At 42.3% G+C, this 23,799-nt stretch overlaps 3 protein-coding genes and 3 non-coding genes across 6 annotated transcripts; 5 read left to right on the top strand and 1 right to left on the bottom strand.

Moving 5' to 3' along the window:
- The first annotated feature begins 291 nt into the window (after positions 1-291).
- LOC133972967 (gamma-glutamyl hydrolase-like) lies at positions 292-7,180 on the top strand. The gene is made up of 9 exons (XM_062410605.1): positions 292-518; positions 1,108-1,222; positions 2,078-2,128; positions 2,535-2,619; positions 2,936-3,074; positions 5,391-5,497; positions 6,000-6,090; positions 6,272-6,409; positions 6,924-7,180. The coding sequence occupies exons 1-9, from the start codon at positions 425-427 to the stop codon at positions 7,043-7,045; spliced, it is 942 nt and encodes a 313-aa protein (XP_062266589.1). The 5' UTR covers positions 292-424; the 3' UTR covers positions 7,046-7,180.
- Positions 1,763-1,819, bottom strand: LOC133974921 (U7 small nuclear RNA). The gene has a single exon (XR_009924718.1). It is a non-coding gene; the product is annotated as a U7 small nuclear RNA (small nuclear RNA).
- Positions 7,181-8,183: 1,003 nt separating the features above from the next.
- trnat-cgu (transfer RNA threonine (anticodon CGU)) lies at positions 8,184-8,255 on the top strand. Its single transcript has one exon. It is a non-coding gene; the product is annotated as a tRNA-Thr (tRNA).
- Positions 8,256-8,920: 665 nt separating this feature from the next.
- LOC133964421 (gamma-glutamyl hydrolase-like) lies at positions 8,921-15,462 on the top strand. Its single transcript, XM_062398492.1, has 5 exons — positions 8,921-8,954; positions 10,767-10,869; positions 11,094-11,144; positions 11,312-11,396; positions 15,277-15,462. The coding sequence occupies exons 1-5, from the start codon at positions 8,921-8,923 to the stop codon at positions 15,460-15,462; spliced, it is 459 nt and encodes a 152-aa protein (XP_062254476.1).
- An 881-nt stretch (positions 15,463-16,343) lies between these two features.
- On the top strand, positions 16,344-17,983 carry LOC133964436 (gamma-glutamyl hydrolase-like). Its single transcript, XM_062398517.1, has 5 exons — positions 16,344-16,358; positions 16,557-16,718; positions 17,129-17,219; positions 17,435-17,572; positions 17,804-17,983. Exons 1-5 carry the CDS (start codon positions 16,344-16,346, stop codon positions 17,923-17,925), a joined length of 528 nt encoding a protein of 175 aa, XP_062254501.1. The 3' UTR covers positions 17,926-17,983.
- A 5,307-nt stretch (positions 17,984-23,290) lies between these two features.
- Positions 23,291-23,362, top strand: trnat-cgu (transfer RNA threonine (anticodon CGU)). Its single transcript has one exon. It is a non-coding gene; the product is annotated as a tRNA-Thr (tRNA).
- Positions 23,363-23,799: the final 437 nt, after the last annotated feature.

Genomic DNA, 23,799 nt, shown 5'->3' on the forward strand with positions numbered 1-23,799 from the left:
TCTCTATCTATCTATCTATCTATCTATCTATCTATCTATCTCTCTATCTATCTATCTATCTATCTATCTATCTATCTATCTATCTATCTATCTATCTATCTATCTGTCTATTCTGTAAAACGATGTATATTTTAACTGTTTCTATGAGGAGCTATATTACCTGTGCTGTACCTGAGGAGGAGAGGGAGGAGGAGACAAGATGTGAGTGACAGGGAGGAGGAGATGGAGGAGGAGGAGGCTGCTGCTGGCTTATATCTGCAGAGAGGTCCTCCTCACGTCACTGAGCAGAAGCCTGCAAGGAGGTGAAGACACAGGAATCATCTTCTCTCTGTATAAAAACACAAATCCTCCTCTCCTCCTCTCTGACGCATCACTCTCCTCCTGCGGGTTCTCCTGGTCGTCCTCCTCCTCCTCCTGGTCGGACATGTGTCGGCCGGCTGCAGCCCTGCTCGCGGTTCTGGCCGCTTCTCTCTGCTGCGGAGCGATGGACCAGCCGCTCAACAGCCGACCCATCATCGGTAAGACTCGGCTTCATGTGCCTCTGTGTGTCGGTGACCGTGCAGGGAGCGGTGGTTGGTTTCTTATGTTATTTAACATGGAGATGTCCTAGAGAAGGTGTGTGTGTGTGTGTGTTTGTGTGCGCGCTCGTGTTTGTGAGAGAGAGAGATAGAGAGTGTGTGTTGCTATCTTACTATTATGTCATCATTTAATTTACAACAATGCACATTATATCAGTTTGATTGAAGATTTACAGTCACAACAATAAATTACACAACATAATGTGAATAAAACAATATACTAAAGATAAGGGGAAATACAGTGAAATGCAGAGAACCAGTGTAGAATAGAAATAACACTAGAAATATGAATTAGATATGTAAAAAGTAATATCACAGGTCTGTTGCTGCTGGTGATGCATGATGGGATTTGTTTTTCCATGATGTTTGTCTCAATAGTAGAGCAATGTTGGTTTCTGGACACAGATGCAGGTTCAGGGAAGAATCACCATCACAAAACCGGGCAACATACGTTTGCATCGACTTCTCTTTATGTGTATATCTCTGTGATAGTTGTGCATGTGCGTTAACCGTCTCCTATCCTCTGTAGGGGTCTTGGCACAGGAAAGCCGTAAAAACGAACAGGCTACAAGGGGCTTCTCCTACATCGCTGCTTCCTATGTGAAATACCTGGAGGCAGCCGGGGCCAGAGTCGTACCTGTCAGGTAGGACCACTCAGAAATCTGATTTATGACTTCCCTCTTTGCCGGAGGGTTCAGTTCCCTGGCTTGTTCCTGAGATTCAGATCTCAACTGCATTCTTCTCCGTTCTTTCTTTTAAATGAGAAATGTGCTTTGACACAACATGTCTGGACGTGCAACATCTGAAACCTACAATTCAACGGAATGAAAAGTAGAATAAACAGTTGATACAGATATCAATAACTCAAGTGTAAAGCTAGAGACAACTGGAAAAAGTTTATTCTGGATCCTACTGAGTAATTTTGTCTTTTTGTCTGTTGATAAAAAGAAGTTCAAGTGATGTCAGAAGACAGGAGAGATTAATTTTGAGCTGGTTATTGATTCAGCATTAACTCCAATGGGGATTTTACTCAGTAAGAAGTGACCTGTCCTCATATCTGATGTTAGGGTTTCGCTTACGTTCTCTCTTGGGCTGTTAAACCTGATGATGGAGTATAATTCAAGATGTATTTCCATAACTCTTCATCTACAAGATGTCTGCATTTAATTTGTCACAATCATCAGGTGGGATTCCTTTTATAGGAATCCTTCTGGATAAATACTTAAAGAGTTAAACGTCCTAACTCCCACACTGGTTTAACTGGGATGTATCCCTGGCCCACAGACCTGTCAGTCATGGTGTGTGATTTGATGTGGGTGGGGTTATAAATATATGTGCTATAACGTGTAGGTCCTGAGTTTCCTCTACATGTTGAGATCACAAACCTTCTACAGCTGCTGTTTCAAATTCACATTGATACGTTAGGGTTTGAATTGTCATTGATGGTTAATTGTTTTTTGTGGCATTAATTAGTTTTCCACATATTTTTTCCCCATCAGAGTAAATCTCACAGAAGAAGAATACACCAAGATATTCAACTCAATAAACGGGTGAGTTTACCACTGCTCTGATCTCTGTATGTCTGTAGATGCTCCTCACTGTTATGTATAATGTGAAATCTTCAGAATTGTATTTAGATGATTTTGTTCAGGATAAATCACTAAAGCCGGAGATATACTTGCTGTTGAGTACACATATATGCATGATGGCTGCTCCGTTTACCCTACGACCATTTGGATAATCTCAGAATGAACATTATAATAACCTCCTCGAGGGTCGCCATGTTTATTGTTTACATCATGCAAAACTGGAATCTCTATAGGGTCTGATTTCTCCAGTGTGCCCTCTAGTGGTATCCTCCGGTAACACACGTAGTACATGTAGATAAGTATGTGAACAACCATGTTCACAACAGCAGGTACATCTCCGGCCTAACGGAGCACGGTCTCCCCGCAGGTTGCTGCTGCCAGGAGGAAGTTCCAATCTGCTGACATCACAGTACAGTCGTGCCGCAAAGATCTTATACAACTTGGCTCTGAAGGTAAATTAAACTTGTTTAACTGTGTTAATGATGAAGTCACATCTGATACCAATGAGATTATAAGTGTCTTCCTTTTCCTCTCATGTATTGTCCTGTTGGACGTCGGTTCTCGTCCAATCGTCCAACACTGTGCAGATTGTCACTTTCTTTCTTTGGGTTCAATCTGGCTTGTTTATAACTGTCACATGACTAGAACAGATGAAGACAAAGAAGCCAGACAATGGAAACATATCCTGGGTAATTAAAGGTTTTCAAATCTTCCCCTCCCTCTTTCCTCCATCTCTCCTCTCTCTCTCCTCCCTCTCTCCTCCTGCAGGCCAACGATGCCTCGGACTACTTCCCCGTCTGGGGAACTTGTCTGGGCTTCGAGCAGCTGACTGTCCTAACAGCGAAGAAACACCTGCTCACGCTCACTGACACCCACGCTGTGGCTCTGCCGCTCAACTTCACACGAAGTAAAGTTCACTGTCCTCTGCTCTCTCTCTTTGAGCGACCTCACATCATCACTTCTGTTCTGTCATGAGGAACTTCACACGTCCTTATTTGATGGAAACACGTTTTTATAGACATCTTTGGTTTTGCGAGACTAACACTTCACCATATTAACGTTTTGATGGGTTAAGACTAGTGATGGCGAGATGAAGCTTCATGAAGCTTTGAAGCTTCCCATCCAATTGGTTCGCTCATAGGCCGAAGCTTCATGATGCTTCATTTGCTCTACTGCGTCATCAAGTGGACATTAAATGTACATTTTATTATAATGAACCACGGCTTTGGTGTGTGAAGCTTTGAATTGAATAAATGATTTAATCATGTTTGTGATGCCAATACACGTAACACGTACAATAGGGATAATAGTTTATTTATTTTTATTAAAAAACAGCAGTTCTCCACATTGCTGGGTTTCAGGCGGTTTCCTTTTTAGAAATAATTTTACCTGCTTTAGAAACGATCCTTTCACAGGGCACAGATGAAGCTGGGGTACAAGAAAAGATACTTCAATTTTGTACAGACAAACAAAACTCTAGAATATATTGCAAGCAAACGCACACTAGAGTCCCAAGACAAGTAGTGTGAGGAGGAATCCAGTGCGCTTGGAGGCCCCTTATATTTTGAATCACACACCAAACCCGCGAACCATTTCCTGAATCAGTGACGTGCTCGGCCGGCTCGCGAGGCTTTGATCATCATCACATAGGTCATCAACACAAGCCTCGATACGCGCTTCACAAAAATCATCCTTGATTACTCAAAACACGCTTCAAAGCCTCGACACCGGAGGACACATCAATAGTTATCACATATCTTTTTCTTGGTATCTTAAAATTATTGCAGAACAAACCGTAATTTTTCACTGATGTTTTTTGTTTTAGACATTTGATGTGGGATTCCTTTTATAAGAATCCTGCTGGAAAATTACCATTAAGAGCAAAACTATCCTAACACCTGAAGGACTCAAATATTATATATGTTCAATCCACAGCCTCTTCACTCGTGGTGTCTAGTGATGTATGATGTGGGCGGAGCCAAAACAAATGAGACTGATCTGATCTTCCTTTTTTAAACTTACTCACATCAGGACTCTTTTCTTTTTCTCACTTCTCTTACAAAAACTACTTCACCAGTCCTCTGGCATGTGAACAGTTATCCTGTCAATTCCACTAATTTAAAGGCTAAATGGGGATTGAACCCACAAGTGAATTTAGATTGTATCCTAGTGTTACAAATCTATATTAACCATCAAGCATAATTACCATATTCACAGGCACGAATAGGGACGGAACCCATGATGTTTGGCTGACCCACCAAGGCCTTGACACTTGGCCACTATTCCAAAGCATGTTTCCAGTCTCTGTATCTACATTGATATGCAGATTCAGCAAATATTTACTTGAGAGAGTTAGTGAAGGATTCCTTTTATAGAAAACCTGCTGGAAAATTATCAGAAAGATCAAATCAACCTAAATGCCTAAGGATTCAAATAGTACCTGTGTTCAATCCACAGCCTCTTCATTCGTGGTGTCTAGTGATGTATGATGTGGGCGGAGCCAATACAAATGAGACTGATCTGATCTTCCTTTTTTAAACTTACTTCAGAAACCTCTTAACCTCACTCTTCTTTCCTACCCTTCTGTTACAAAAACGATTTCACACATTCTTTGGGATGTGAACAGTTATCCAGTAAATTCCACTGATTTAAAGTGAAGTGTCATACTTTTTAAAATTTATTGTAACCATCAGGCATAATCACCATATTCATAATGAAGGCACGAATAGGGATTGAACCCATGACGTTTGGTTGACGAGACCAACGCCTTTCCAATTGGCCACTACGCCCTATTACACATGGTTTAGAGGAGATCTTGAGGTTTTACTTGAGACAGTTAGTGAGGGATTCCTTTTATAGGAATCCTGCTGGAAAATTATCTGTAAGAGCAAATTATCCTGATGAAGTTCCGGATTTAAAATGTTATTGTGTTCTATCCCCAGCCTCCTCATTCATGGTGTTTGGAGTTGTATGATGTGGGCGGAGCCAATGCAAATGAGACACACCGTCACTCTTATAGCTATAATCAATATAAAGTTACATTTTCAGTTCTACTAAGCTTTCTGCAGCAACCTGCTGGGGTTTTGAACTCCACACGTGATCTCATTGAGTTGAAGGAACCTTGGCCGTCCCTCACTGACTCCAGTCAAAATGTCCAATGATGTTAGAGTCCAGGATTTAACAGATCCTCCTTCCTCACCACAAATCTGTGTCTGTCCCACAGGAGCTCGTTCCAGCCGTCTGTTTCGGAGTTTCCCCAAAGATGTGCTGAGGTCTCTGACCGAGGAAAACATCACCGCCAACTTCCACAAGTGGAGTCTGTCCACCAAGGTGTTTCCTACTGGTCATTTACTGGTTTTCCTTTTCTAGCTCCTGTAGTTGTGGTATCGGGGCAAAGTATTTCTCTTTTAACCTAAATGAAATGTAACCAAAGCTTTTCACAAGATCAGAACATTGAATTTCTGTTGATGTTCTTCTTCAAGGTAGATTACACACCTAACACTTATCAAAGGAATAAATGGGGATTGGTTTACAAGACCAAGACCTTTCCACTTGGCCACCATGCCACTGATTGTGCCTTGTTATGGAATCAAATTACGGCCTCGACAATGAATCAACAGTATTTTGGTTACCACTGATCAGTTATCAGGTTCAAACACATCGTCTTTGACCTGTGAGCTCTAATCATTGCACCACACTACCACCATCACGCCCATTGCATGTTCCTGCTTAAAACAAAGGGATTGAATATGTTTAAAGTGCGTGTATTCATTCACACAAAAGGAGCAAAGCACGACTCAAACTCTAACGATGTTAAATGTGTGGATTTCAGAACTTCAGCGCGAATCCCACGCTGAAGAAGTTTTACAAGGTCCTGTCGACGAACCACGATGGGAAGCAGGAATTCATCTCAACTATGGAAGGTACTTTGAGTGTAGTTTGATGTAAAGGGACCATGAGCACGAAGGTCAGAGCAAATGAATCAGTTTCATGTTGGAAAACAGCTCGAATGACGAGTTCAGGAAGATCGAGAGACGATCATCTGATAGAAAATAACTCTGTGCATGAGTGAGGTGTGCTGACATTGTCTCTGGTGGTTTCCAGCCTACCGGTATCCAATTTATGGAGTTCTTTGGCATCCGGAGAAAAACCCCTTTGAGTGGGTTGACAAACCGGGGATGATTCACTCCACTGCTGCAACAAGAGTCGCCTTCTACTCTGCCAGCTTCTTCGTCTCTGAAGGTAACACCAGGGATATATAATCCATTGTTTTTAACATTATACAACACTGAGTAAACTTACACAAACCTAGACAACAGATGATTTGATTGCACCTGCGACCTTACCGTTTTCCCACCATGCCACCATATCGTAACTCAGAGTGACTCCACCTGCTTTGTATGCCGTTGTGGTATTATTTATTAGGACTGGTTTTCAAACCAGTATCACTCCAATGATTTCTTCTTTAACTCATCCAATAAGAATATAGCTCCGCCCATGTGAAACTGATAATAATTCCCGGACCCATTTTCTTGTGAAGTTAAATTAAGACTGAATCCAAACAACCCTGCAGATGTTCGTGGAGTTTCACCAATAGAATAGACTGAGCAAATCTAAGGGTTTTGTGTCGCCCTCATTTGAGGTTTTGTTCAAGTCGTCTTTGTAAAAAGACATGAAAGAAAACACAAACACATACTCCTGACTACGTTCTGCCTTTTCCGTCTTTTGTTCACCTCCTTTCTCACTTCCCTTCCAGCCATGAAGAACAACCACAGTTTCCCGAGTCGGGAGGAGGAGGAGAGAGCGCTCATCTACAACTTCTGTCCCGTCTTCAGAGGCATGGACTCCGTCTTCGTTCAGAGTTATTACTTTGATTGATGGAGGTGAGGAGCCCTTCACTGGAGGAACATCTTCAACCTGATGAAGTCACCGACCGTAAAAACCTCCAATGGTACAGCGACAATTCTTTAATATGTGAATGCAGTGTTAAATAATAGTAGCAGAAAAGTGAAATAAAAGTGTAATGTTCGAAAAATAATCTGGATTTCTTTTTTTTACATCCATAAGATTCTGGATACTGTGATTAAAAAAGTAAAACGATTCAGGAGAGGGAGTCAGGAGAGACTCTTGTGCAAAAGAAAGATTTGAGCAATTTAATTAAAGTATAAATCGATATGTGGTGATGATATCGTGATCACATACCAATCAACAAGAAACTTGAGGTAGTCCGGGTTCACAGTGTTACAGAAATTTGGCCCAGAGAAGTTTGCAATGTGGTGTGGTGTCTGAGTGCTTTCCAGGAAACCACATTAAGACTTACTTAAAGGTATGGATGGGAATTGAACCCCTGATCTTTGGTTTACAAGACCAACGCCTTACCTTTTGGCCACCAAACCACTCCTGAATAACTCTAATTATGATTAAATCGTATTTACAGTTATCCTGTGAGTTAAATACATTTTGTTAAGGTATGGAAGGAAATTCATTCTCACCACAATATCCCCTATCCTTTTAAAAGTGTAAAATAATCTCAAATCAACAGTATTAATGAGCATTTTATTCCTGACACCACAGGAGAACATGGGATATGGTTTTTGAAGTTTTTTATTTTGTAATGATGTCCTTCAACCAAAAGGAGAAATCAATAATTCCATAGATGAGTCGTTGACCAATCTGACCGTCTCATTGTTAATTTGAGTCAGAGCAAGTCAACCAAAATCATAATATTTAATCATTTGAGGAAAGTCTTTTGACTTCAGTGGTTTACCCTGCAGCCACCTTCAGGCCTTGCTTGTTGTGGGGTCTCCTCATCTTCATCGTTGCTTCTCTGTCAGGACCTCCTTAGCTACAAAAGACTGGTGGATGTGTTACTTCTGATCAGATATTATTTCACAAAATCATATATGGGGATATTGTGGTGACAATTAATTCCCTTCAATGCCTTTACAAAATGTATTCAACACACAGGATACCTGTAAATACCATGTAAACATGATTAGAGACTTGCACAGAGACAGGTGTGGTGGCCAAGTGGTAAGGCGTTGGTCTCGTAAACCAAAGATCATGGGTTCCATTCCCATCCATGCCTTTGAATGACTGTCAATGTGGTTTCTCTCAGTGAACGTTTATAAGCACCAGTTGTTAGAGCAAATTCTCTGTAAATTCATATAACAATGTGACCTCAGTTGCATACTGGATGACCTGTTGTAGCGTGACAAGACCATTCGAAACCATCCAGCCAATTGCTGTTCTCGTATTGACCCTGAGGTAAATTTTTCAAACACATTCATAAAATACTCAACTTTGCTGTAAAACAAACCTAAGCAGTAACATTAACTGGTAAAAAGAAATTGTATTGTGAAAGGGTTAGTTCACGGTGATGACCAATGAGGTGGTGCAAAAATAGTACTTAAATAGTAAATAAATAGTAAAACTTTACTTAGTACATAGTATTTACTTAAATAGTAAAACCTGTTCCTACTTGGTCCCTCCTCCCCTAACTGACAGTCTAAAGAACAGAAGAAAAGCCTCAGACACATCCAGACACATAGTTGTGCATTCAAATCATTTGAATTCTGAATCATCATGGACTAATGAGGCGAGTGAAGGTCCAGCGTGGAAGGTCACGCCTCTCGTGAGCACCCAGTCACCACAGTCATGTCAGAAAGGCAGCACCTCCCACCCCCCAGATCCTGTTCCAGCTGTGGTGGCTCTTCTTGCTTGTGCTGCAGCGTTTCTCTCTGGTGCGGAGCGATGGACCAGCCGCTCAACAGCCGACCCATCATCGGTAAGACTCGGCTTCATGTGCGTCTGTGTGTTGGTGTCCGTGCAGGGAGCGGTGGAGGATTCTGTTGGTTCTTATGTAATTGAACATGGAGAAGGTTAGGGAGAAGGTTCGGGCTATTATCTTACTATCTTACCAGTATGTCCTATTGGAGTGGCGGTGGTCTAGTGGCAGAAACTTGGACTATGGGCAGAGAAGGTCCCTGGTTCGACTTCACGGAGAGACAACAAAAGACGAACCTGGATTGATCTGTCCAAAAATCCAAGAGTCTCCCTACCCTGTCTAGTGCCCCTGAGCAAGGCACCTTACTCACCCAACATCTGCTCCCTGAGCACCGTACATGGTCGCTCACTGCTCTGTGTCCTGCACCAGATGGGTTATAAGCAGAGATTACATTTTCCTACCTGCATCAGTGTGCCTGTGCATGTGTTTTGGACTAATAAGATGCATCTTAATCATAATTTAATTTACCACTATACTCAATGCACATTGTTTCATTTTGGGTCATGGGATTTCTCTTATTTGTATCCACACACAAACAAACACACACACACACACACACTAACACAAACACATGGAAGGAGTCTGTATATAAATAAATTCATAAGAAATGTTGGTGCAAGTTTGCTTGAAGATTTCAGTCGAACAATAAACAACACAGTAAACACAACATAATGTGAAAAAAAAACAATATAATAGCTTTAGTCTTTGTCATCCGGCCACATACCACAAGCTGTTTAAATTCTGGTGATATTCCCCTTAAAACACACGAATGTAAGGCATACCCAAAGTAAATTGAAAGCTGTTCTGAAGGATATTTGTTCACCCTGAAGGTGTTGTTTGTTTGAAGGTGTTGTTTGCGATCATAAAGGTTCCTAAACCGTTCCACTTGAGATAACACCATAAAACCCTCAAGTTATTACCAGGTGTGTATTGGGTGAAGGGAAACCACATGAACACTAATTTAAAGGAATGAATGGTAATCTAACCCATGAGCTTTGGCTTACGAGACCAACGCCTTAGCACTTGGCCAACTACCACAAGCTGTTAACGTGTTTAAATTCCCGTGAATTTCCCCTAAAAACACACATGTAAGGCATACCCAAAGTAAATTGAAAGCTGTTCTGAAGGATATTTGTTCACCCTGAAGGTGTTGTTTGTTTGAAGGTGTTGTTTGCGATCATAAAGGTTCCTAAACCGTTCCACTTGAGATAACACCATAAAACCCTCAAGTTATTACCAGGTGTGTATTGGGTGAAGGGAAACCACATGAACACTAATTTAAAGGAATGAATGGTAATCTAACCCATGAGCTTTGGCTTACGAGACCAACGCCTTAGCACTTGGCCAAATACCACAAGCTGTTAACGTGTTTAAATTCCCGTGAATTTCCCCTAAAAACACACATGCAAGGCATGTTCAAGAACAGCTTTCAAGTAAATTGAAAGCTGTTCTTGAACCATTTGGAGTATATGCATGGTTTCTTTTGAAAAAGGTAACACTCTGAGTTTTTGCCCCCCAACAGTCAGAATCACAGTCGATGCTATTGGCATAGAGTAATAGAAGTTGGAAGTAGAAGGTTTTTATTTCCACCTAAATATTTGTTGGTAAACAGATCCCGGCAGATGACTCTAGCTGGAACAGCTGTTATTAAACCTCACTCTTTAGCCATAGCTAATTATAGACCAATATCAAACCTGCCCCTTTTTCCAAAATCCTAGAAAAAGCCTCTCGCTCTCACTCTCTCTCTCTCTCTCTTAAGAGAGAGAGAGAGAGAGTGAGACTGTCTCCTGTCCTCTGTAGGGGTGTTGGCAGATGAAGCCAGTAAAGACAGTCAGGCTACAAAGGGGTATTCCTACATCCCTGCTTGCTATGTGAAATACCTGGAGGCAGCTGGGGCCAGAGTCGTACCTGTCAGGTAGAACAACTCAAGAAGAATCAGACTCATGACTTCACTCTTTGCCGGAGAGTTCAGTTTTATGGCTTGTTCCTGAGATTCAGTTTTCAACTGCATTCTTTTTCTGTTTCCTCCTCTTTTAAACAAATCATTAGCTTTAACACAACAAGTGAATTACAACAAAAACAAATTGTTGTGATGTGGACGACCAGTTTAAATGTTTAAAAATATTTTTTCTCCATCAGATTAAATCTCTCAGAAGAAGAATATACCAAGATATTCAACTCAATAAACGGGTGAGTTAACCACTGCTCTGCTCTCTGTATGTCAGTAGATGCTCCTCATTGTTATGTCTCATGTGAAATCTACATGAATTGTGTTTAGACACATGTGAAGTGTCTCTGAGTGACATCATCTGCTGAGGATCTGTTCAGGATAAATGTGGAACCCGGTCTCCCTGCAGGTTTGTGCTGCCGGGAGGATCTTCCGATCTGCTGGAGTCGCCCTACAGTCGAGCCGCCGGGATAATGTTCAACTTGGCTCTGAGGGTAAACCAATCAAACCTGTTTAACTGATTTGACTCCAGATGAAGTGACTTCCTTCCTTTGCGGTGAAGATTCCAATCAGAGCCTCAACCCAGTTATCATCAGTCAATCCTTGCTATTGCAATGCAAATCTGCATTGAGCTTTTCCTCTTTTTCTTGCATTGCAAACTTAGAGCTCTCATTCTTTTCTTATGTATTCTGTCTTTGTTCGACAAACTTGTAACCTGATAATCCACATAGTAAAGTAATTTCCCTTTGGGCAGCATTCTCTGCTACAAAATCCAATTCCTCATTCCCTCAGCGTTTCAGCAGAAATCACAGTTCTGTCAGACAACTCACGTTTGATCACGAAATAGATTTATTACAACAGATTTAGTGTTTGGCGTCTAGGCTCCAACTTAATCACTCCCCCATATGATTACACAGGAATGACGGGAGTGATGAGCAAATACTTGTAACCCCCCGTTGGAGCCTACAGGTGGATGCTGGGCCTACAGGTGGATGCTTGGGTGGTGGAGGGACTGAAGCAACAGGTAGCAATACTGCAGCAGCAGTGCGAGCAAGAGGGGTTGATGGGAAATGTCTCTCTGGTTAAATAGACCACCTGATAAGGTGGGTGTGTATTATAGATGGTTGTGGAGATTGAGGTATGTCACATGATGTATGTCACGTGATGTATGTCACGTTATTGGCGCAGCGCAGCTCGAGTTGCCTGCCAGAACTAGCTCGCAGGCGTCGCCATATTTCTGTCAGACAACTCACGTTTGATCACGTAATAGATTTATTACAACAGATTTAGTGTTTGGCGCCAAGCTCCAACTTAATTACTCCCCCATATGATTACACAGGAATGACGGGAGTGATGAGCAAATACTTGTAACCCCCCAAAACTGCACATAGTCGGAGCCTGACGTACGGAACTGGTATCTGCTATGTGTGCGCCATTCACCGCCGCGGTGTGGCCATTCTCCGTAGGGGCATTAACCTGCAGGAGAATGTGCTAACTAGTGAACCTGTTATGTGAGCCATTCACCGCCGTGGTGTGGCCATTCTCCCTAGGCGCATTGCCTGCAGGAGAATATGCTACCTAGTGAACTGTTATGTGTGCCATTCACTGCCGCGGTGTGGTCATTCGCTGTAGCCAAATTGTCTGCGGGGGAATATACTACCTGGTGAGGTTCCCTATACGGGAATATAGTGAACTTGGCACATTGCAACATATGCACCGGAATTTCACCTTTAAGCCCAGCAAACCACCTGAAATGCAATAAAATAATCAGTCTGCAAAGCACATACAAATTATTCACTCACATGTTTTGTTTGTATCGCCAATATTCAAAACATGATTCGTTTCATCGGGCTTAACAAATGCGACATCCTGTCCTTAACCCTTGACAAGAGTAAGGAAAAACTACCAAAAAACCCCCATAAACAGGGGAAAATGTAGAAACCTCAGAGAGAGCCACATGTGAGGGATCCCTCTCGTCATGCATTTTCGACCATTGTTGGTAGGCAAGGGTGTCGTCAGATGGGTTGAAGAGGGATGCAAGCGTTTGATCATAGAGGAGAAGGAACAGAAAGCAGTATTATTCTTAGCAATGATAATTCAGAAGTCTCGACAAGATCTATCTTCGGGTCAAGACGCTCGGGTATGGTTGGACAGATGGGATTTCCCTCTGCTTAAATAGACCACCTAATGCCGAGGATGAGTGCTGTGGCTGATTGTGGCAAGTGAAGTATGTCACCTGATATATGTCACATGATTTATGTCACCTGATGTATGGCACATGACTGAAGCAGCGCAGCTCGAGTTGCCTGCCAGAACTAGCTCGCTGGCTTCGCTCCATTTCAGTCAGACAACTCACGTTCGATTATTTATCTTATTTATTATGATATTTATTATTCACATTAGAACAGGTTTGTGTTTGGCGTCTAGGCTCCAACTTAATCACTCCCCATATGCTAACACAGGAATGATGGGAGTGATGAGCTAATACTGTAACCCCCCAACACTGCACAGATTAGGAGCCTGACGGATGAATCGGTATCTGTTATGTGTGCGCCATTCAACGCCGCGGTGTGGCCATTCTCCATAGGTGCATGCCTGCTGGTAAATATGCTACCTAGTGAGCCTGTTATGTGTGCCACGCCACTGCGGTGTAGCTATTCTCCATGGCGCATGCCTGTAGGAGAATATGCTGCCTGTGAAACTGTGATGCGCACCATGCACCCCCATGGTGTGGTCATGCGCTGTAGGCACATTGTCGCGGGAGACTATATACTGCCTGGTGGGGTTCCCCCTGACTGCCCTGGCTGTAGGAGAATATATTGTGAACTTGGCACATGGCAACCTATACCCCAGAATTTAACACTCTAAGTCCAGCAAACCACCTGAAATGCAACAATTTATTTTTTCCCTCTGCTTCAACTTCTACAGACCTCAGAGTGACAATGGGAGCCACAACAACTAGGGCTGCACAATTAATCGAATTGCATGATCGTCAGCGATATTGACATTTAAAATGCGTGCTTTGCTACATATCCAATCAAGCGCTTTTTCGACTAACATTCGCTAAACACCAGAGGGAGAACAAGATGGGAGTTGTCATGCACGCACCCTGCAGCGATAGTCAGAACAAACGTTTTGTCTGCAGCCAGTTCCGGTATTTCTTAGAAGAGTAGAGACAGAAAGTAGCCAGTCACGGTGTCGTGTAAAAGGTCAATCAATTATCAGGAGCAGAAGGCGAGGAGCTAGTCCTTCAAAAAGGATCATCATCCGTTGTTTGGTAATTTGGGATTTTAGGGTAAGTGATGATAACCAAGAACAAATCATGCCAGAGTGCGTTTAGAGTTGTGTTTGCGCCGCATAGCAATACAACTACCTTGTTTAACCACCTGAAAAAAACAACCCACAAACCATAGTACAACAAGTGCATCAAGGCCAAAGCTAACATAACCTCCCTGAATCTCCGTCCATGTCATGCCAGAAGTCATAAGAAAGTCATATATAAAAGTTATTTACAATTATTGCATTCAACATCTATGAGGGCCCATTTGAGGGTTCAGTATCTTGCACAAGATTGAACCCCATCCTTTGGTTGGAGGAAGACCACTCTACCCACATATATATTGTATTATATAATTGAATGTTTCCGGAATAACAAAGCTCCTCCACGATGTGGTGCGCGCTGAGAGGCCCGCAGGAGTCGTGGCGCAGACGCTTGACGTCCGATTCACACGTAGTGAATCTTGAAGGACCGGGACGAAATTTCGGAAATAAAGCAAACTTTTTCGGAGGAGGAATCACTCGGATTGAGAGAGACAACAGGTAGCAATACTGCAGCAGCAGTGCGAGCAAGAGGGGTTGATGGGAAATGTCTCTCTGGTTAAATAGACCACCTGATAAGGTGGGTGTGTATTATAGATAGTTGTGGAGATTGAGGTATGTCACATGATGTATGTCACATGATGTATGTCACGTGTTGTATGTCACATGATTGGCGCAGCGCAGCTCGAGTTGCCTGCCAGAACTAGCTCGCAGGTTTCGCCATATTAATTCAAGTCTTTCAAGAACTCTGTTAATTGCTCTGAGGATGTCTCTCCTCATTAGCGACCACGCCTCTGTCACGTGAAGGAAACAGCTGCAGGTTTATCAGGACAGGCTCGTGTGAGGTTCAGAGAAGGTAAACCTCCTTCACAGAACAGGACTCTGGTCTTTAGAACATTGTAAGATTGTTGCTGCAGTAGGAAGATCCCTTGGTGAATACGTTGAACAGTGTGAGATTGAAGTTAAAAAGAATTGAATGTCGCTCCACCTCCCACATCTTCACCTCCCTCTCTCCTCTCTCTCTCCTCTCTCTCTCCTCCCTCTCTCCTCCTGCAGACCAACGATGCCTCGGACTATTTCCCCATCTTGGGAACTTGTCTGGGCTTCGAGCAGCTGACTGTCTTAACAGCGAAGGAACACCTGCTCTCGCTCACTGACACCATGGGTGTGGCTCTGCCGCTCGACCTCACACCAAGTAATGTTCCCTGTCCTCTGCTCTCTTTGAGCGACCTCACATCATGAAGGGTTCTTCTGTTTTCCTACACGAGGGACGTCACAAGTCCTTCGTGAAGTCAATGCCTTGATTTATGAGACTTTTCTCTTGTAAGTTATATTATGAGGGATGATATCGACAGTTCTAATTTGAGCTGAACACAAATTAAAGCCATGGATGAGAATTGAACCCATGACCTTTAAAATAGAACACCAACACCTTGGACAGTTCCCCTGTTAGTTAAACACGTTTTAAAATGGCCTCATCTTTTCTCTTTCTGATTATATGATGGAAACATGTTTTAAAGGCTGTGGGAAGATGTGGAATTATTTTTATGGTTCTTCTTTTCTTCACTTCTCTTACAAAATCTACTTCACACGTCCTCTGGGACGACATACGTCTAAAATGTTGAATGATATGAACAGTTATCCTGTAAATTCATCTAATTTAAAGGGATGATGGGGATTCAAGACATAATGTTTGGTTCACAGGAGCAACAACTTTTCACTTGGCCACTATACCCATGGGTTTTAAATTTCTGTGTACATTAACATACAGTGTGTACAAATCTATATTGATACTCAGGTCCAGCATCAATCGGGTTTGAAAGACTGAACCCAGGAGAAGCTCAATAGTAGTTAAAACGTACTTAGAAGTCTCAACATCTCACACAACAAATACTTTAAATATTGTTCAGTCATATACTTTCTATTGATAGAGTTTAAGGTTCTTCTACTACAAAACTTTCCACCAATTAGTTTCCTTGGAGTCCTGAAGGTTTTACTTGAGACAGTTAGTGAGGGATTCCTTTTATAGGAATCCTGCTGGAAAATTATCTGAAAGAGCAAGTTATCCTTATGAAGTTCTGGACTCAAAATGTTATTGTGTTCTATCCCCAGCCTCCTCATTCATGGTGTTTGGTGTTGTAGGATGTGGGCGGAGCCAATGCAAATGAGACACACCGTCACTCTTATAGCTATAATCAATATAAAGTTACATTTTCAGTTCTACTAAGTTTTCCGCAGCAACAGCTGTGGCATTGAACTCCACACGTGATATCATTAGGTTGAAGGAACCTTGGCCGTCCCTCACTGACTCCAGTCAAAATGTCCAATGATGTTAGAGTCCAGGATTTAACAGATCCTCCTCCTCACCACAAATCTGTGTCCGTCCTACAGTGGCCCGTTCCAGCCGTCTGTTTCAGAGTTTCCCCAAAGATGTGCTGAGGTCTCTAACCGAGGAAAACATCTGCCCCCACTTCCACAAGTGGAGTCTGTCCACCGAGGTATTTCCTACTGGTCATTTAATGGTTTTCCACTTTTATCTCTTCATCCTTCTACTTAGAACAACCTAACATGTTTAAGTCTCACCTTCACGAGCTCATGAATTTGTGGTATCAGCTCTTCTTTTAAAATTAGGAAGGACTGACAGTATTATATGCTTTCTTTACCATGAGACAAGTGTAGAAGATATGCAGATCATACAAGAGCCTTTTAAAGGCATGGAAGGGGATTGAACCCATGATCTTTGGTTTATGAGACCAACACCTTACCACTTGGCCACCACGACTTGACTAGAGCAGATAAACTATATTTATAGTGTTCATCTGTAATTCAAGTAGCCTGAGTGATAATCTTCTAGTTCTGACGTCCAAGGTTTTTGATTGATTTTTGATGTTAACTCTTTGGATTTCAGAGCTTCAACGGGAATCCCAGGCTACAGGAGTTTTACAAGGTCCTGTCGACGAACCACGATGGGAAGCAAGAATTCATCTCCACTATCGAAGGTACCTTTCCTTCCTGGACACGGGAATCTGAGTGTAGTTTGATGTAAAGTGACCGTGAGCACGAAGGTCAGAGCAGATGAATCAGTGTCATGTCGAAAAACAGCTCGAATGAAACCAACTCCACAACGAGTCCTCGAAGATCGAGAGACGATCATCTGATAAGAAATAACTCTTTGTTTAATACTGACTGTAATGCCTCCTCTGGTGGTTTCCAGCCTACCAGTATCCAATTTATGGATTACAGTGGCATCCGGAGAAAACCCCCTTCGAGTGGATCGACAAACCGGGGATGATTCACTCCACTGCTGCAATAAGAGTCTCCTTCTACTCTGCCAGCTTCTTCGTCTCTGAAGGTAACACCAGGGATCTCTTTAAGATCCACACCCAATTGTTCAGAGAGATTCACTCTCTACATGTATTTGGCTGTAACACAGTCGTCATGTAACTCCTTCATTTGAATTTCATTCTGTTTAAGTCATCGTTGCAGAAAAGCTCCAAACTTTTCCAGAACATAAAGAAAAAACCAGCAGCTGCTGAAGTCTTTTTCTTTCTTTCGTTCACTTCCTTTCCCACTTCCCTTCCAGCCAGGAAGAGCAACCATCGTTTCCCGAGTCAGGAGGAGGAAGAGAGAGCGCTCATCTACAACTTCTCTCCCATCTTCACTGGCAATGGGTCCATCTTCATGCAGATCTATTACTTTGATTGATGATGAACCCGTCACTGGAGGAACATCTTCAACCTGATGGAGTCAGTGACATTGAAACCTGAAATGTAACAATTAGCAACTTTAGCTGATTTGCTCATTATTATGTGAATGCTGTGAAAAATAAAAGAAGAAGAAAGTGAAATAAAAGGATTCTGAGACAAAGAGAAAGAAGTTTGAAAATCAGGTAATGACAAATCAAAGAGCAGACGAAGACAAACACCAAAAACCCAAATACACAAAACTCAAACAAAAAGGAAACTGCAAGTCCACAACAAACAAGTTACCGACACAAAAAACAACAATCTAAAATGACAAATCGTAAACTTGTCCTTTTATGAATTATTTTGCCGGACGACATCATCACTAAAAAGTCAAACCGTATTGCCCATGAGATCAATCATATTGTTTCACATACACAAACACATTCATCAAATACTGTTAGGAATTAAATTGTTATCTAGTCTGTGTCTGACTGAACTCTATGCAATAAAGTTCGGAGGTGGGGGCATGAACAGTTTGGGCCTCATAAATGGCCTTCACACAAATGATTTTTAAATAACCTTTTCCTTCTTAGTGTTTAATCTTGAAAATACCTAGAAATGTGTTTGCATCACATTTTTGGTCTCACACCTGTCTTGTTATGGACAGAGTGACATGTTGACAATGTTTTGATAAAGCAGGAACACAATATTATTTTTTCCAATGCCAAGAGAATGGTACGGTGGCCCTGCGAGCTCAACAAACAGCAACTTAAGAAAACACAAGCAAAGTAAGAAAACGTCTTCATCAAGTTCACAACACAATACATTACAGAAACATGCAGCAAATAGACAAACAAGCTGCAGATAGAAAAACGCGCTGCAAATAGAGAAAAAACGACAACGGAAGTGTTTCCAGAGGACAGCTAAAAGTAATGGATACTGCTGCCAAAGCAGACTCAAAAACTACATTAGTTATGTCTCTGGGTTCCCCTAGACCAGGGGCGTAACAATCCGATACACCATAGAAATTTGGTTCCACACAGGGGTCGGCACACCGCGGCTCTGGAGCCGAACGCGGCTCTTCAGCCCCTCTGCAGTGGCTGTACTGTACAGTGTTTTGCATATGTTTCGCGAACGCTGAATTTAACGAATCAGTTTTCATATTATTAACGTGAACATAACGATGAACGTGAGTTAAAGTCACGTTCATTTTTTAAATCATCATCGTATCAGGCCCTCATGAAATACCAGGAGCGGGCGAGTGTGTGTGTGTTTGTGTGTGTGTGTGTGTGTGTGTGTCCCGGCGCTCCGACCCCGCCCACTCGCTCAGAGAGAGCCACAGCGAAGGCCTCTGTATGCTTCTCCGAGTCCGTTGCGGACGGACCCTTTTTGACTTATAGTTCTACGAGCCTTTTTGTTCCGAAAACCATTCACCGCCAAAACAGTAGTTGGCGCAACGGAAGTCGAGCTTAGAGAAGCCTACCTCATGAGGTATATAGAAGAAGTCCACGCTGGTTTATTTACGTTCCCCCGGCTCCTCACACACAGTGAACGATGGCAACTAACAGAAAAAGGATGTTGATGACGCGACAGTTTTTGCTGAAACAAAGTTACACCCAGCGGGTCATAATGCTTATGTTATCGTGTCTTAGCGCAGCGGTACCTCGGTCAGCTTGAAGCTACACGGAGGCAGCTAGCTTCCCCCCAGCTTCCACACACAGTCAGCAGGGACTCCCGATACTAACTACTACCAAGTGTTTGCTTCTAACCTGACGGTGTTTGAGGAACAGTGTCATGACAGCCGTGGGATTAAAGTCAGCGGGTTTTTGCGCTGTTCCCACTGCAGTTAGCATGGTGGCTAGCCCGCTAGCCCCGTATCAAAGTTTGTTATATCCGTATGTGACTGTACACACATGTGCTCTAACCATCCACCGTCAGCTGGACAACGCCGCTGGTTTAACACACTTGTCACATTAATCATAGAGTTGTAGTTGTGATTTAGGTTTATTGTGATTTAGGGAATGAAACAGGAAGTTTGAGGTCCGAAAATGATGTCGTTAGCGGACCAATCAGAGCCAAGAGCTATCCATGGGTTCTCCTCCATGCCGACGTGTAGTTAGAAAAATCCGAGCTGCACGAAAAGCTCTCCGAGGAGCCCGGAGAGGGCGTTCCACGGCAAAGAAGGCGGTCCTATCTGTCCGTGTCCATCAAAATGGAGAAGCATGCCTTGAGCTCTGATTACATGTAATTTAGCTGTTGTCCAGAGCGACTTACAATTAGATCACTCAACATTGAGGGGCTATTTAGGGGTTCAGTATCTTGCCAAGGACACTCAGGCATGCTGATGGGATAGAGTGGGATTCGAATTGGCAACCTCCTTGTTACAGAGCACCCGCTCTATCCTCTAGGCCACGCTCCCCCTGATCACGGAAGATGGTCCGATCTAGTGACATGCCGTCTTCTCCTATTAAACTGAAAACAGCGCTAACAAGCAAGCTCCTGGGCCACACCAATTAAATTTGATTGATTGATGAATTGACTGATTGATTGATTGGTTGATTGATTGATTGATTGATTGATTGATTGATTGATTGATTGATTGATTGATTGATTATGCAATTGTGCAAGATGGTTAAAAGTGTTTTTTAAAATCCTATTCACGGCTGTTAGTGCACAAGGTTTGAGAGCATCGACCTGTGGCTTGTAAACAAACAAAGCTTTAGATAAAGGTTTGAGTTAGAATTACTGCTCACTCTTATTTATTACAAACACCAAAACAGCCAACCAGGTTTCTTCTTCTTCTTCTTCTTCTTCTTCTTCTTCTTCTTCTTCTTCTTCCTATTTTCTCCTTAATTTTATTTCAGTAAAACAGAAGTTTTCCAGAATTTAACTTGAAAGAATCACTGACACAGGAACCAGATAATGTGGAACCTGTGGAGAGACACATGGACGGAGCTCAGGTTGCACAACACCTCCAGCTCCTGCAGCTTCATACTTTGCCCCGAGGAGACGGTCACATATCTCCACACTTTCTCACGGTGCCTCTGAAGCCTGCAGTGTTAGTTCAGTCAGGGTTCGAAATGATGATTTAATGTTCAGGTGATATTTGACGTGAGCAAGTCTGAGAGAGGACTGAGATCTATTATTGGTTGATATATGAATTTTCTAAATTGTGCACATTAATGCATTCAACCTGCTTTTTATCTAAAAGTATTCATACCAGGTATAAGTGTTGCCCAATAATCATAGGCAAAATGTAATATAGATTACATGTAATATATTGTTTAGCTAAAGATAAGCTAGGAATTCTCTGTTTTACTTTCTTTAAATGGAAACATTCAGTTTATGACACTGTGCACACGCGTGTAATAAACCAGACAGACGTTGAACTCTCAATTCATTCTTTAATTACATTTTTTAAAAGTGCTGCTTGGTAAAGAACATAACATTTCTTTGAGGATCCTCAAATGAAAAAAATAAAAGGGAAAATAAACCAAAATAATTTAACAAAATATTTACATAAAATAGTTTTTATTTAAAAATCTGTACAATATTTAAACCAAAAAAAAAAAATAACCACAATACAGGCCAGAGTGCAGCCAGGTGGAGGTAGGTTTATAGATGCTAAGAAAAAATATATCTGCTGTCTTGTTAAAACATCAACGCTTCTTCAGAGGGCAGTTATCGTCAGAGGACATCTTTTGAAAGAGGAATGGAGACATTTGGAAGAAAAGGCCAAGAAGGCGAAGCCATGAGGTGGAGGTAGACAAAGCTTTAACCAGACAGCGACAGAATCAAATCACAGAAACAAAGGGTCCTGAAGGAACCCTTCTTTTCTCATCAGTTCTACCACGCTGAAGGAGGAAGAACTCTATTCTTAAAAACAGGATGCATCTTAAGACATTTGACACAAATGAGCAAACACTTTGCCGTCTGCGCATTTCATAACAAAACAGCACGTTCATTGATAACATTGGCAATAATAGATATTCAGGATAACATGGCATTCCGTTAAATACTCAACCCCATTATTGAAAATTTCAAACCTCAGATCCAGCCCATGGTACAAGTTCAACAAAACACCCGATATTAAAACAGATACAACAGGTTCCTGGTGAACACGTACAGCCTCAAGTTGAATGTTTTCACCTCCTGACATCATTACTCTGTCAGCAGCAGTTTGGTTATTACCATGTGATCAAAGCCACGTCTGACTGGGCACAAAGTGGAACTCGAACAACAAGGGAATGTTGGTCAGTGGCCCCCCCCCCCCACCCGTTTATATCACACAGGATTCAAATGAGGTCTTTGCAGTGGACAGAAAAATCTCTTTCACTGTCAACCTTGTTATTCTCATGATCACAGATGGAGACACAATCTCAAAATATGTTTAATTTCCAGCAGTTGTCATCAACGAGGGCCACAGAGGAACACTGAAGCCATTTCCACTGGATAACCGTTTTTATCAACTCACACTTGGCAAAATGGCTACTCTACACAACTAAATGTCACAGTGATGCCGCTGTTGCAGCTTCCCCCAATCAGAACCGTTCTGCCCCGACGGACCTCTTTGTTCATCCATGGCTTCTGGTTAGGGAATGTAGTGATACGTTTGAGGGTGGTGACACTGTTGATGTTCGTGTTGATGAAGTCAAGAACGGAAGAGACATAAGAGTCGATGTCAGTGTGGGAGTCCAGTGTGGCCTGAACGGCAAACGCCCTCCAGTCTGTGTGTTCAAACCGGAACTGGAGTTCAGTGTCTGCTCCCTCTGGCCACACTTTAACTGTCCTCACTGTGGGTTTCACATGTTTGATGAGTGGTGTGTATTTGGGGAGTAGAAACAAGGAGAGGTGGTCAGACTGTCTTAGGTGAAAGGGGGGGACGGCTTTGTAAGCACCAGCCATGCTGATGTAAACATGGTCCAAAGTCTTGACTCTCGTTGCACAGGAGACATGTTGGTGGAATTTGGGGAGTACAGTCTTCAGGCTGGAGTGGTTGAAGTCACCCGCAACAATAAAGGCTGGTAACTGGTAAATTAAACTTTTATTGTGATAGGGTTAGTTCATGGTGATGACCAATGAGTTGGTGCAGCAGCTGGTGCTAAATCATCAGCTAACAATGAGACGTTGGATACAGTCTGATGCATAAGAAAACAATCACCTTCATTTATCCCATGTTCCCCTGTGGGTGTCAGGAATAAAATGCTGTTTTAAAAATACTGGTGGATGTGTTACTTCTGATCAGATATCATTTTACTGTACGGAAATCATATATGTGGATATTGTGGTGACAATAAATTCCCTTCAATACCTTTACAAAATGTATTTAAAACACAGGATAACTATAAATACTGTTTAAACATAGTGAGAAACTTGGAGAGGCAGGTGTGGTGGCCAAGTGGTAAGGCGTTGGTCTCGTAAACCAAAGATCATGGGTTCAATTCCCATCCATGCCTTTGAATGGTTGTAAACATGGTTTCTGTGAGTGCACAGGTCTAAGTACCATGTTTTGAGCCTGTCAGGTACAATTGTCTCCACATCCATATAACAACGTTACCTCAGGTGCATACTGGATGAGCTCTTGTAGCATGACGTTTTATTGATGTCACGATATCATCATGACATCAATAAAAAAGTCAAACCATCCAGGTTCATTGGCTGGGATGAATTTCTGTTCTCGTAATGCCCCTGGGGTAAATTTTGTTGATAAGTAAGGGACAACAACATTAACTGGTAAAATAAACTTTTATTGTGATAGGGTTAGTTCATGGTGATGACCAATGAGTTGGTGCAGCAGGTGGTTCTAAATCATGAGCTAGTTTAAAAGTAAAACATGTTCCTACTCGGTCCGTCCTCCCCTGACTGACAGTCTAAAGAACAGGAGAAAATACTT

The sequence above is a fragment of the Platichthys flesus genome, chromosome 2 (assembly GCF_949316205.1).
Source record: "Platichthys flesus chromosome 2, fPlaFle2.1, whole genome shotgun sequence".
Taxonomy (NCBI): Eukaryota; Metazoa; Chordata; class Actinopteri; order Pleuronectiformes; family Pleuronectidae; genus Platichthys; species Platichthys flesus.